The following is a 13,716-nucleotide window of genomic DNA, read 5'->3' on the forward strand; positions in this document are numbered from 1 at the left end:
ACAGTCGCTGGTGGTTTCATTATTTATGGGTGTTCTCTCAGCCCTGCCCCCACCCTGGTACTGAGGGAGGCGCCCGGTGGATGGTGCAGGACACGCTGCCTTGGGGTGCTGGCACCAGCGGAGGTGGACCGGGTGCACCTGGTGTCCTGAAATGGAGTGAAGTTTCTGTGGAGTAAAGTTGGAGTCTCAAGCCAGTTGATTTTCACAAGTGTGTCTATTATAAACATTAAAAATATTTTTATTAGATTTATCATTCATACTTAAGTTCCTGTCTAACATAGCTTACTCAAAACTATGGATCTCCCCACCCCCACCCGGACTGGCCTCCGGTGCTGCCTAGGCCGTTCTCAGGAGCTGAAGAATCATCCTTTCCCTCACATTGGCTTCATTCACACCGTGTCCACTTGGCATCTAATTGTCCTCTTCAAGTCTGCGTGCTTCTCCCCAGGGCCACCCTCAGCTAGGCCCCCCCTCCCCACCCCACTCCCACAAGGCATCTGCCTCCAGCACAGCCGGAGGGGTCCTTGGGACTCCTGCTTGGAGAGCCCTGCAGAGTCCCAAAGACACTGCAAAGCTCATGGAACAGAAGTTGATGTTGGAAAGGACAGAATCGTGTAGAATGTTTAGAAGGAGATTATCACAAAGCTACTTGATCACTTAAATCTCCAGGCTCCAGTGGACTGGGGGGAAGCGGGGAGGGAGGATCAGCCTGTTTGGGGCTCTGGGGACCTGCTTGGGGAGAAGGTTGGGTGGAGGAGCTGAGTAAATGATGAGTGAAGAAAGGGGGATGTGGGACAAGGGACCCGCCTCGGCCCATCTCTGGAGAAGGGGAGCTCCTGATGGAGGGGTGAGGATTTTGCTCCTGGAGTAGAAGCTGCTGAGATTAGAGACCAGGTGGTGCCTCTCTTTTCCTGCCTCCTCCCCTACCTTTCCCGGCTCACAGGTGGCCCTGCGGAAGTCCTTGTGAATTGATTAATTCAAGTCAATCATTTAATCCACAGAGAATGTTTTGCTGATTAAATTCACTAACATTTATTGGACTATGACAAAAATGTCATAATCATTAATGAAATTAAAAAGCTTGATTTGTGCTTAATTTTGGATGGTGTGGGTGCCAGCTGGTGCCATGCACAAGGAGTCTCAGAGGCGACCCTGCCCTGGTCCAGAGCAGGAGGCAGAACCTCGTGTGAGGGGTCACAGGGCGAGTCGTTTACTGAGCAGTTTCTATGCACCAGGCTCTAAGGATTCAGGGCAAGGACTAGAGCTGCGTCCCTTCATCAACATACCCCTCTCCATGTGTGTGTGACGTGTGGGCACACATACGTATACACTGTACATACGTGTGTGCCTGTATACATGTCCGTGCACACACAGCTGTACCTAGTCCAGGTACAGGTGAGATGTAGAGCCGGCCACATTCGCACCTGTGGGTGTTTGGGGCTTGGGGCCTCCACGGAGCAGTCTGGATGGGTAGGAGAGGAAGGCTCCAAGAGCGGTGGTGCTGAGGTGGGGGCTCTGCGAGGACACGGCCACAGGGAGATGGAAGGCGTGTTCTGGGCGGGGGTGGCGGCTTGAGGTACAGGCGTTAGAGGGCCAGTGGCCGTGGCAGCTGTGGGACTTCCATCTGGTTGTATGTAGGCTATGGACTGGGAATGTGGGGGACGTGGGGTTTTGAAGGCCTCCTTGGCCACCGTGGGGTTCTGAACCAGTTAAGAAATGAGACAAGAGACTTGGGCCCCAGGACGATCCCATCATTACTAATGAATTGGTAAATGGCCCTGGAAGATGAAGCTTGCCTGGCTTCCTGTACTGGAAACCAGGGTCCCATAGACTGTCTGTCAGGTCGCAGGCCCCGAGGAGCCCACACTGAGCCCTGAGCTTCGGGCACTGGGAAGGGATAGGCCGCTCCTCCCACGCCTGCTGGGCGTGTCACCCCTCCCATTTGCAGGAGGACCTGTGATGGGGCAGGAGTGTCAGGGTCATGGGCATCCCACTGCGTGAAAAGCAGAGCACTCACCTCACAGCCATGGGGGCCCCTTGTGTGAGGAGGTTCAGGGTGTCTGCAGGATGGGGAGCTGTTAGACTATAAGCAGGACGATTGGCCTGATAAGAGGTCACCTGCAGCGTATCCTTTGGGCGGCTGTGGAGCGGACTGCTTTTGTTAACCGGCATGGAAAGATGAGGTCTTGGTGGAGGCAGTGGCAGTGACGATGACTTGAGAGAGATTCTGGTGGTAGAATCTACCGTCCATCATGTCTCCTACTGCGTGTGTGAGGGGCAAGGCTGGTCAGTGGCCGGGGAATCTGGAGAAGCAGGTCTGGTGGCCAAGGGGAGGCTCGGGCTGGGCCCTGTGGATGTCGAGACATCTCATCTCCCTCCCTTCTGCCCAGGAGCTGCAAGTGGTGCTTGGAGACACGGTTCTAGAATGTAGGAAGCCCAGGCTGTTATGTGGACTTGCAGCCATGGGCCTCGAGGTGGAGAGGCTGCGGGGGAGGGCACGGAGACCGAACAGGGTGAGAGAGGGAAACCCGGAGTCCACCACGTGGCAGAGCCAGGGAAGGAGGAGGAGCTGCAGGCGGGGGAGGAAACAGGAATGTTGGGGTCACGGAAGGAGGGAGGCAGGCAGGACAGGAGGGTACCTGCAGCGACATCCACTGCTGCCCAGAACTCAAGTAAGATGCCCCCTCCCAACCATCACCAGTGTCCGGGCTGAGGAGGTCAGGAGAGTGGGAGGGACGTCGGGGACAGTCGGGCTGCTTTCAAGAAGGCAGATTGTGAAAATTGAGTTTAACAGGCATTGGCTGAGCCCCTCCTGGGCCTCTTTTATCTGTTCCCCAAATGAAATTGAAGGATCATGGAGAGAGTGAGAGGTCAGGACAAAGGTCAGAGCAAAGGGACACATGGTCCCTGTCCTGGATGTGCTAGGATCTTGTGGGGATGCTGGCGGGGAAATAGGGTGTCTCCTGGCCCCAAGGCAGTGTCCAGCACTGGGGGATACAGGCCGCCTGACAGAGCCCCTGCTCTGCTGTGGTCCCCTCTGCCTTGTTGTTTGCATCTGTGGATTGGCTCAGCGTCAGATGTAAAGGAGGGAAGAGGCCGGGGCGCTGTGTGCGGGTGATCGTCAGCGGCGGGCCTGCTTCCTGGGGTAGCCGGGCCTATTCTTCCCATCTTAGTGGGAATGATGGGAAAAGCAAAGCGGAAGCAGGCGCTGGGCACCACGCCAGCGTTTAATGAGGTCTGATTTGGGAGCTGAGTCTCAGTTTTACCACTAATTAAAGGGTGCCATTTGTCATCTATCTGATGGAAAATTTAAAATTTGTGGAGATAGTAAATGTCTAACTCACTTTTCTTGTTGCTTACATTTAAATTGAAGGATGGAAATACGTACATGGAAGTATACTTAAGGGATTAGCTTTAAAAATGGTCTCAAATTCATGACCCAGGTCAAGCAGGGGCCCTTGCCAGCCCCCAGCGACCCCCACACTCTCCCCCCGGGCACTGGCGATCTCCTTGCTTGGTTTTGAAGCTTATACAGTGTATATAGATACAATTGGAGGGGTTAATTAAGGGTATCTGTTATGGATTACCTAAATCAAATTCAAAATGGTGGGAGGAAGTGACCTGAAACAGCAGTGAGCGTTAGTGTGGAAATGCCAGCGGGTTCGAGAAGTTGGCTGGTATCAGCAAAACCGAGAACATTTGCAGTGGATGCTGCTGACACCGTGGCCACTTCGCTCCCCTGGCAACTGTGTAGGGACATGGGTCACCAGAATCAAGGAAACATCACTTCTCAGTGGTAAGGGTTTCCTCTTCTTCTAAGAAACCTCCGTGCTTGTGTTCTGTTTGATTCACTCATCCACACATCTATGTATTTAAAAGCCAAGCGACCGGAACGATGGAACAACTGGTCGCTATAATGTGCACTGCGGCGGCCAACCGGCCCATTCGGGGCCCAAATTGGCCCCCCCAACCTCCTGCGGCCCCTCTCCCCGGCCAGCCCTGCCTCTGATTAGACCCTCCCACCCTGATCGGGAGTGGGGCCAGCCAGATCTGCCCCCAGTAGGCCGCCCCCATCAGGGGTGGGGCTGGCCGACCTCTTGTGGCACCCCCCTCCCTACCCCAGCCAGCCTGGCCCTGATAGGCCCAGATAGGGGGCGGGGCCTGTGGCCAACCTCCCGCAGCCCCTCCCCCTGGCTGGCCAGGCCCCAATCAGCCCCCATCAGGGCAGGCCTGCCCGACCCCACCTGTGCATGAATTCATACACCAGGCCTCTAGTGTTTCTATAAAATATGTAACATCCTCATTTGTTGAATGATCCAATGTAGACAAAACTCAGAGGTTATAAAAATGGCCCAGTCAGTATAATCTGGGGTAAATTATGTTTTAAGTCTATTAACATTTAAATATTCTGAATATGAGTAGTTAATGATTCTAGTTACAATAGAACAACGCCCCCACTCCACTCCCAACCCCAGGTGACAGGAGTTCCCTTTCATTGGCTTCGGTTTTGCGGGAGGAGCTCACCGACTCACATAGACCATCTCATCTCTCATGTATCGTGATTCACCCCAACTTTTGCAAGATCATTTGAGGTATGGGCCGTGGTGTCTTCCGGTTGCAGGCAGCTCATGGGGATCCCATAGATTTTCGTCCTCACTGTGGAGAGGTTGCCAAACCTTACACAACAGCTGCTTCATCCTCTCCTTTTCCTCTTACTAGTCCTCTTCTTTTCTTTTAATTTTTTTATTGATTTTTAGAGAAAGAGGAAGGGAGAGGGAGAGAAACATTGACATGAGAGACACATTTATCTGCTGCCTCCTGCATGCCCCCTACCTCCATCAAGCCCACAGCCCAGGCACGTGCCCTGGCAGGGAATTATTGAACTGGCAACCTGCTGGTGCATGGGACGATGCCCAACCAACCGAGCCACATTGGCCAGGGCCTTTTACTCATCTTCTTCCTTCTTAAGCCAGATACTTGCATTGCCCTCCGTTGAGTTTTCCCTACTTTTGTGGGCTAACCTGTAGTTTTGAAACAGTCTATTTTAGAACAACATACTTGTAAGTAATTTCATTTTTTCCATTTGGGTATGATATAACAGTATGGGAAAATAGAACAAATGTGAGTAAAGCTAAAAAATGCTACAAGTTATGAGCATGAATTTACCAAAAGTATTACCAAAAATGCTACCAGTGTTTTGTAATAAATGTGGTAGAACAATAACTAAATGAACAGGATTTAACACTTACCCTCCGGCACATGCTCTGTACCACCCTGTCCGTGCTCGACGGGGGTCTCTCAGGTAAAAACGTTCTCCTGGCTGGTGAACTTGTTCTTGTCTCCACGGAGGAAGGATGGGGTATTCGTTTGACTTATCTTAGAAAGCTTCTCAGATCTCTCTGTGAGGAAAACACTTACAGGAAATGTCTGCAGAGCTCTCTGGACGCCCAGCCCTGTTAATTCGGACCTGTGTGCTTTTTAATGAGCTTTCAGATCAAAGTCACTCTGGCCTTGCAACTGCAGAGTGGCTCTGAGGCTGCAGTAAAATAAAATGCATTCGAGTTGATAATCAGAAACCCCCTTTTGCTCTCCTCCCTCCTCCAAAAAGAAGTAAATGGGCAATCCCCCAAACAGTCATGATTTTAACTTAATTTACTCCTGGTCTCTGGGATTTCAGTTCACTGGCACGACACATGTTTTGCAGCTGTTGGAATCTGATCTTAAATTTTATTTTTGAGTTCACATAATGATTTATAAAATCCTCTAATATACGTCTTCAAAGACCCCAGATCAATACGCCGATGGTTTTGAAATGACAGAGTGCCGCACTGTTCCTCTGTAATTTAAACATGATTAGCTGATGAAGGTTATGATCAATACACTACGGGAAGATAAATTAATTGATATCATCCTTTCAGGATGATAAGAGGCCTATTGGAGGTGGGCTGTACCTAATGAGGCTGGCTCTCATCTCTGGGAGCCATTTTTTACATATTGCGTTTTCACTTAATCATATTTATGCTATCATTCATTTACATGGAGGCCATAAGCTCCGGACAAACCGGTTCCTTATTACAGTTGAGTTCATTTGGAGAAGAAATGGCCTGCGGATGCTGTGTGCTCCCTTCTGTGTTGTAACCTCTTGCTGGGGGCAGTGATGAGCTCCTTTGCGTGGGTGTCCGCAAAAAAAGAGCAGCTCTCTGGGCAAACACAAGGATTGAATATCATTGAACTTAATTACAGCTCGTCCCCAAAGACACACATCCATTCAAATAAAAGCTGTAGTTATTCTCCTGCAGTGACACCTATGGGTGTAGGAAGAGCTTCCTAATCGTTGACTTCCTTTCCAATTAAATCCAATATGCTTTATCAGCGAGCCTATTTGCCGGGACAAGTCATGGCTGGTTGAATTTAGATTCGTATTGATTAAGATAAACTTCCGATGTGTGTAGCAATATATTTAAATAAAAAGAAGTCTTTGATATAATTACATGTCCTTGAATATAATTCTGTGAGGCAGCTTGCAAAGTTGAGTGATTCTTTGGGCTATGCAAGAAAAAAACCAGATTTTTGATTTTTCAAGATTTAGTTACATTGTCCTGTCTTACTTAGGATTATTTTTGCTACAAGTGACTGAGGGTGGGGGCGGAACCCAATTATTAGAATAATTTAAACAAGATGGGAGTGTATTTTCCTGTTTTACACTCGGGGTTTCTGAGGCGGTCTGTGCAGGGCTCCTCCTGTCTCACACGCCACACGTGTGGCTTTTGTCCCCAAGGGGCCCCCCCAGGACCATAGCCAACATGTGCGTTTTAAGCAGCAGGATGGAAAGACACAGGGAAGGCATGGTCCAGGGGCAGCTCTCCCAAGGAAGATTCCTGGGCACGGCCACATGCCCCTTCTGTTGTTGGAACTTGTGCTCAGGACCACGTTCAGCTGGGGTGCAGGGGAAGGAGGAGGCTCCGGGAAGTGTCACGTCCATGTCAGGCACCCACCTAACAATCAGGAATTGCTCTGGTCCCCGCCGCGTTCTCTGCCTTTGGAAACCAGCCTCATGTGGACTTCTTTCATCTCCTTGCCCACTAGTTGCCCAGAAGATTGTCGCCACGAGGAAGAAGCAGCAACTGTCCATAGGGCCCTGCAAGTCGCTCCCCAACTCCCCGAGCCACTCCTCCGTCTGCTCTGCTCAGGTGTCCGCCGTGCACATCAGCCAGGTACGTGGGGCACACGAGAGGTTGGACCCGAAGGCTCGCCTGAGCCAAGGAGACCGTGCCTGTCCAGAGGGTTGGCCGCCAGCCGTAAGGTGGATTTTCTTTTCCTTTTCAACTTCCTGAATAACAGCAAGTTGGTAATTGGCTTAGCATTTCCCTGTGGAAACTGCTGTGGCCAAGTGGTTTATATGGGAAGTATTCTTGAACATTTCCCGCCACAGCCAGTGTGCTGAGGCGAGCTGGCCCAGAGAGATGGGGGAGCTGTGCTCGCTGTCTTTGCTGTTGATTTAAATTACCCTGTGTTGGCCCTGGTCGGGTAGGACAGTTGGTTAGAGCATTGTCCCAGTACGCCAAGGTTGCAGGTTCAATCCCTCGTCAGGACACATACAAGAATTAACCAACGAATAAATAAGTGGAAGTGGAACAACCAATCAGTGTTTCTCTCTCTCTCTCTCTCTCTCTCTCTCTCTCTCTCTCTCTCTCTCTTTCTCTCTCTCTCTCTCTCTTCCCCCCTTCTCTCTCTCAAATCAATCCATTAAAACATTTTCTTAATGACCCTGTGTTGGCCCTCCTTCCGCCTGCCTGCAGGTGTGACAGTTGTGGACGGATGTCTCCCTGTGCACCTAGATTGGGTAGCAGCCCTCCATTACAATGACCACGGCCCTGAGGCCCTGTAGAAACGATCTTTCCCAGCAGCATTTCTCAATTATTTACTCAAAAGTAAATGAAATAATTGTCACTAGGAAGAACCTAACCAGAACCCCTTAAGAGAACGTGGCTTGTTTTTCCTGCACTCACGGTTTTGATGGACATTTCCTGGACAGGTGTTAGTCACATGGGCGCCTGTTAGAGGATGCAGCGAGGAGCTCCCAGCCTGGCGTGGGCGTCTCTCCGGGGTGACTCGCTGGCTTGTTCGTTAGGACCCTGCCTAGGAGGTGGCGTTCGGTTTCCGGAGTGTGTCCTTAACCAAACCTTGGTTTTGAATCATTGCAGACAAGTAACGGAGGTGGGAGTTTGAGCGACTATTCCTCCTCCGTCCCATCGACGCCCAGCACCAGCCAGAAAGAGCTGCGGATCGACGTCCCTCCCACTGCCAACACCCCGACGCCCGTCCGGAAGCAGTCCAAGCGCCGGTCCAACCTTTTCACCGTGAGTGTGATTTCAGAGATTCCCATTAGTAGTCATCTGCCCACCAGATGGTTCAGTGATATCTGTGGAACCCAAACTAAAGTAATGAGACTAACAATGATTTCCATGGAAGTCTGAGAAAATTATGGGATGCACAGGTTTAGATATTGAACAAAATGGGAATTTCTTGGTGTGCAGGTAGTTCTGATCCATGTGTCAAAATGAAGGGTGAGGGCCCTGGCTGGTGTGGCTCAGTTGGTTGAAGCGTTGTCCCGGACACCGCAGGGTTACAGGTTCAGTCCCCGGTCAGGTCAGGGTGTCAACAGAAGACAGTGTTCTCTCTCACATTGAGGTCTGCCCCTCTCTCTCTCTCTCTCTCTCTCTCTCTCTCTCTCTCTCTCTCTTTCCCCCTTCCTTCCTCCCATCCTTTCTCCCTCCCTTCCCTTTCCATCTCTCTAAAATCAATAAGAATATTTAAAAAAAGGAAAGAGGGGTTTGTGTAAAGATTATCTGTGATACTGTGACTCTCTTGATCTCTAGCTAGAGACTGGTCACATTGGGAGAAGAGAGATGACAGAACTGCCCAAATCCCCAGACGTGTGTGCCTGGCCTTTCCGGTGAGATAGAAAAGCCACCCCAGCCCACAGACCCCTCCCCGGCCTGCAGGGCCCGAGGACTCACCTCTCCCGTGTTGGAGGCTGGTGGCCATCAAGGCTGTCCACCCGGGCCTTTCTTCAGGTCCTTGTGGAGCCTTTAAAAACTGCAGCTCAGCTCTGGCGCTGAGGCTTGGGAAGGCGGACTCTGTGCTTGTGTAGCTTTCAGAAGCTCCCAGGGTGGTTGGGGCAGAGGACCCCTGACTGCAGAAGCATTCCCCCCTGTCCCTCCACACACCCAGCGACGGCACCCATCCGTCAGGCTCTGTGGGACGGTCCCTGGGCTGGAGGAGGACCTTGTCCCTCCGAGACTGGTCTGTGCATGCGTTACATGTGCTTATCCACCATGCTTCCCAGCCGGCGGCTTTGCTCCCGGGGATGTTTGGAAATTCCTGGGGAAATTTTGAGTTGTCACTGCATGGGGGCTGGGACAGGGTTCCACGCTGCAGGCAGCTGCTCATGGGTGTGGTGGCGACTAGGATGCGGCCAAACGGCCTCCGCTGTGCAGGCCGACCCACAGCCAAGGGGCCGGCCGGCTCCGGTGTCCACGGTGCCCTGTTGAACAGTCTGACCTCCTTTGATTGGTCACTAGTGACTTGGGTGCAGAGAAGTTCAACGTTCAGTGTTCCCGGTCTCGAACTAAAGGAGGACTCTGCTGGGGTGGCCTGTCGTCTGACCTGCGGGCCTGTGTGGAGGGGGCATTGATGTGTGACCCATCCCCCTCCCCCCCATGTGGGCAGTGCTTTTCCCACTGGACAGTGGTTACCGCCACAGTCCGTTGCTGGCAGCACATACCTTTTCTTTGCTGTGCCCTGTGCCACGTGAGTTCTGACAGACGCTGCTGCGGGAGGGACAGAGAGGACCAGACAGAGCGGGCTCGGATGCCAGCCTCCACTGCCAGCAGCTGTTTGACCTTGGGCAGGTTACTTAATCTCTCTGAGCCGGAAGCAGCAGTAGTTGTGTGTGGTGGGTCTGCTGGGAAGATGCAGAGACTTCAGGCATTGCTTTCACTTTTTTCTCACGCCACTGATGTCATAAAGTGACTTCTGAGAGTGGAAAGCGGAGGTGGTTGTGGGACAGGTGAGGAGGGGGGTAGCTAGGTGTCGGCAGAAAACAGGTGACTGACACATGTCACGGAGTGCATGAGTGAGCGGCTTCACTGTGGACTTCAGGCGCACCGAGAGGGACGGCGGCGGCGGCGGGGCAGCCCTCCCGCTCTGTCCTGCACCCGCAGCACTGCGGACGCCAGGCGGGGACTTGGGCGAGGAGCCGCCTTACCGAACAGGCTGTGCCTCGCTCTCGGCTCGGTGGACTTGGGGAACCTGACTTGCTGAAGATGCGGAGAGGGTGGGCTTTGGGCATGGACCAGAGCGTCTGCTGCTGCACTTGTGCCCTCCCGGAGGGCAGGGCTGGAGGAGAGACCGTCCTCCCAGCTCAGGAGAGTGTCCAGGGACTGCGTTTACTGGCCGCTGGCTTTAGTGTCTGTTCGAAGAAAGATGAGGAGCCGGGCAGTATCTTTGAAAGCTGGGCTGTGTAAGGAGCGCTCCAGCAGCCCCGTCCCCACAGGTGAAGGGTGGCCCTGGAATGTGCCCAAACACAGTATCCCGGACCCTGCCCACGGGGGAACTGACGAAAGAGGAAACCTGCAGGCAGGAAGATAATAGTAACTGTGAATGGAAAGTTAATAATAGTGTCTCAATAAATGAATATTTCCTTACCCTGTGCTTTCGGCAGAGCCTGCTGGTGCCTGGGGTCTGCAGAGTCTGCCCACATTCGAGAGAAAGTGGTTTAGAGAGAAGCAGTGGGGAGGGGGCTCGGGGAGAGTCCATGGACACGCTACACACGTGTGGGCCCTGCACACAGGCACCCTGGACGGGCCAGGTGCCCCAGGTGCCAGAGCCCATGAAAACTCCTGCTTACCTTGCCTGGAAGTCTCCCTTCATTAGGTCACAGGGGAAGTCTGATACTGCAGAGGTCTGGCCCTGAAGCTGTGCTTTGTCACCGCTGTTCCCTTCCTCGCTAAATGCTGGAAAGCCGTTTGCTTGTAACCGTCAGACGCAGAACCCAGCCGCACAGGGTGGTTCGCAGGCACAGGAGCGGAGGTCAGAAAGGAGCTGCGATGGCTTTGCCTCACGGCACTTAAGGAAGCAGCTGGAATCCCGGGTTTGACGTTGGACAGAGCGATGGCGATGATGGTGATGGTGACAGTGATGTGTCCGTGTTTTTAAGTTGAAGAGCTTAGAAATATTAACTCCACTAGATGTCAGTGTCATCCAGGGAATGAAAAGGAGGCAAATGATTTTGAAATTGCAGCAGTTAAGCAACTAAACTCATTGTTACCAGTTTACACCTGTTCATAAACATGTGAAATCTCAGAGACTCTTCTTTCCTGGTAATTGTTGGTAATTATTGGCCTAAATTGGCCAAAAAAAAAAAAAAATGTGTTTACATGACAGTGTGTAGTAGAACGGATGTGCCATATGCTGAACACTCTTAGCAAAACGCCGTGCAGGCCAGGATGGCAGTTCCCAGGCGAAGGGACGCTGTCCACCTTTATTAGAGCACTGGAAAGAGGCCGAGGGAAGTAAGGGGTGCAGACATCATTCCACAGACACCGTGCTTATAAATTTGACAGCGCGGACCTGTCATGCATCACGCTGAGCTCGATGTTTCTGTTTGCATATATACACAATTTTAAATGAAAATAAATCATATGCCCTTTTTACAAAATAGCAGAAACTAAAAACCTCTGCTGTGGTAGGAGATTATGTGTTTTATTTGTGGTCGGAATTGTACTTTACTAATCAAAAACTAAATTATATATTATTTTGCTTCTTTTTTAAAAAAAAAAATTATTGTTTTGAGAAAAGGAAGGTTAAAAAGGCTATAGCCATTCCATTCCTGGTTCTGTATTCGGGGTTCTTAGTACAATTAGGGTAACGTAGTAGCCCTGATGTATGTGTGGGTAAGATGTCTTATTAGCAAGTATGTGCAGGCATGTAGGAATGGAAAGCACACACACACACTCACCGTGCTGTGTGCTCCTCCGCGGCAAGCTGCTGCTTCGAGAAGTAAACAAGTCATGAAAGTCGCAGCCCCCGCGTGTGTCCCCGCCTCGCTGTCCAGGGAGCAGCCCGCCTTGAACTTGGTGTTTACTGTCTGTATGCATGCTTTCATCTCACTTGACTGTGTCTGTCATTGCACATGGCATTGCTCTGCCTCTCTTCGGGCGTTGTAACAACGGTGTTACTTACATGGTATTTTTAAAAGCTTCCTGTATCACGCCAGCACCGTACACAGAGCCTCGTGTGCCCTGTGACCAAAGGTGGTGAGCACACACGGCCCGGCTCCTGGAAACTCACCATGAAAATGAGGCGGCAGAACTGACCATATAAGAAGGATGGTGTGGATGGCCACCGCAGTCCCCGAGCCTCTGGCCCACTCCTTGGGCTCGAGGGGGAGGAGGTTTCTGTTGGGCGTGAGGGCTCTGCCGCGAAGCTCCTGTCCCTGTGGCAGGCGGTTGATGGGGTTTTCGTGTCCTGGCTTCCTCCATCCCATGGGAGAAAGTTGAACATTTCTGTAGAGAGGGAGGTGATGATGAGCTCATCGCCACCTCTCTCCCCTCTGTATTCAGTGCCTGCCCAGGCTAAGCAGTCACTCTGGGCATGTTGCCGGCCTTCTGTGGTGGGTGCATAAACTCTAGTTAGGTTTCTAGTTGTGCGTGTCAAGCAGACGCACCACAGCCACTCCCAGCACAGGCGGTGGGGACCAGCGCTGCCGCGTAGCTGACGATTTCACGGAGCCATTTCAGCGGGAATGCAGGCTGTGCTCCTGGGGCTGTCGTCCCTGAGTCGGCGGCACAACCGGGGACCGTCCTGGGGATTTGTGTGTGTGGCAGTGTTTCTGTCCAGCGGGTCTGTGTGAGTTTAGTGGTCGGGCTGTGCTCAGCGTGCTGTGGCAAATGTAATCGTGGGCTGAGATTCAGCAGACCCTCTGCCTGACCGCTTGCCACCACTCTCTGCTGGAAATTTTAGTTTTAGGGCTCTCACCAAAATGTTAGTTGTTGGGGAATTTAATGTCCACTGTGTACTGGCCGTGTTTCACTCTCATGCATCCCGGAGAGTGTGATCAAACACGGACAGAGTTTATCTCCTCAGTCCCGCCTCCCCCAGAACCTGAGCGTCCTGCTCTGAGCGACTGGGGCAGATGTGCTGCCTCGAGGGAGACGTTAATGTTTTCGTGTTTGTTTTGTTAATCATTCTGGTTAATAGTGAGTAATGAAGATGGATTTCCAAATTTATAAACTTCCCAAAGTACCTTTAATGATCTCTGTTGATTTAAATTTTTAAAAAATTATCCCTGTGAGCACTGAGTCTTACTTTATAACAGGAAACCTCGAGTTCCAGCTTTCCCGTGAATTGAGGTTTGGGAAAAAGAGGATTTAGGATTATTGCATGGCTCTTACTGCACATTATCAGTTAGAGAAAAGCGAGGCAAGGAATTGATAAACAGCTCCGTTTCCCTTCTTGCCCACAGGGATAAGCCTTCCGTTTTAGGTTCTCCTGCAGCTTTCTGTGTGTTGCTTGTTTCATTTCCTGTCTGTCATCCCGGGCTCCGACCGTCCCAGGAAAACCAGTGTGCGATGCCTGGCACGTGGGTGTTCCCTGAGTGGTCGTCGGGAAGCACGCTTTCTGATGAGCACCTGTGCCCGTGGGAGCCCCACC

General features: G+C 51.7%; 1 protein-coding gene across 12 annotated transcripts in view; it reads left to right on the forward strand.

Annotated features, from left to right (window-relative positions):
* AGAP1 (ArfGAP with GTPase domain, ankyrin repeat and PH domain 1) overlaps window positions 1–13,716 on the forward strand; it is a 418,249-nt gene that overhangs the window by 200,421 nt on the left and 204,112 nt on the right. For all 12 annotated transcript variants that reach the window (XM_080670319.1, XM_080670320.1, XM_080670312.1 and 9 more), the window contains 2 exons: window positions 7,087–7,214; window positions 8,205–8,360. In XM_080670319.1, coding sequence (XP_080526445.1) covers window positions 7,087–7,214; window positions 8,205–8,360 — 284 coding nt within the window. The remainder of the gene's footprint in view (window positions 1–7,086; window positions 7,215–8,204; window positions 8,361–13,716) is intronic.

This window comes from Plecotus auritus (genome assembly GCF_963455305.1).
Source record: "Plecotus auritus genome assembly, chromosome: 5".
Lineage (NCBI taxonomy): Eukaryota > Metazoa > Chordata > Mammalia > Chiroptera > Vespertilionidae > Plecotus > Plecotus auritus.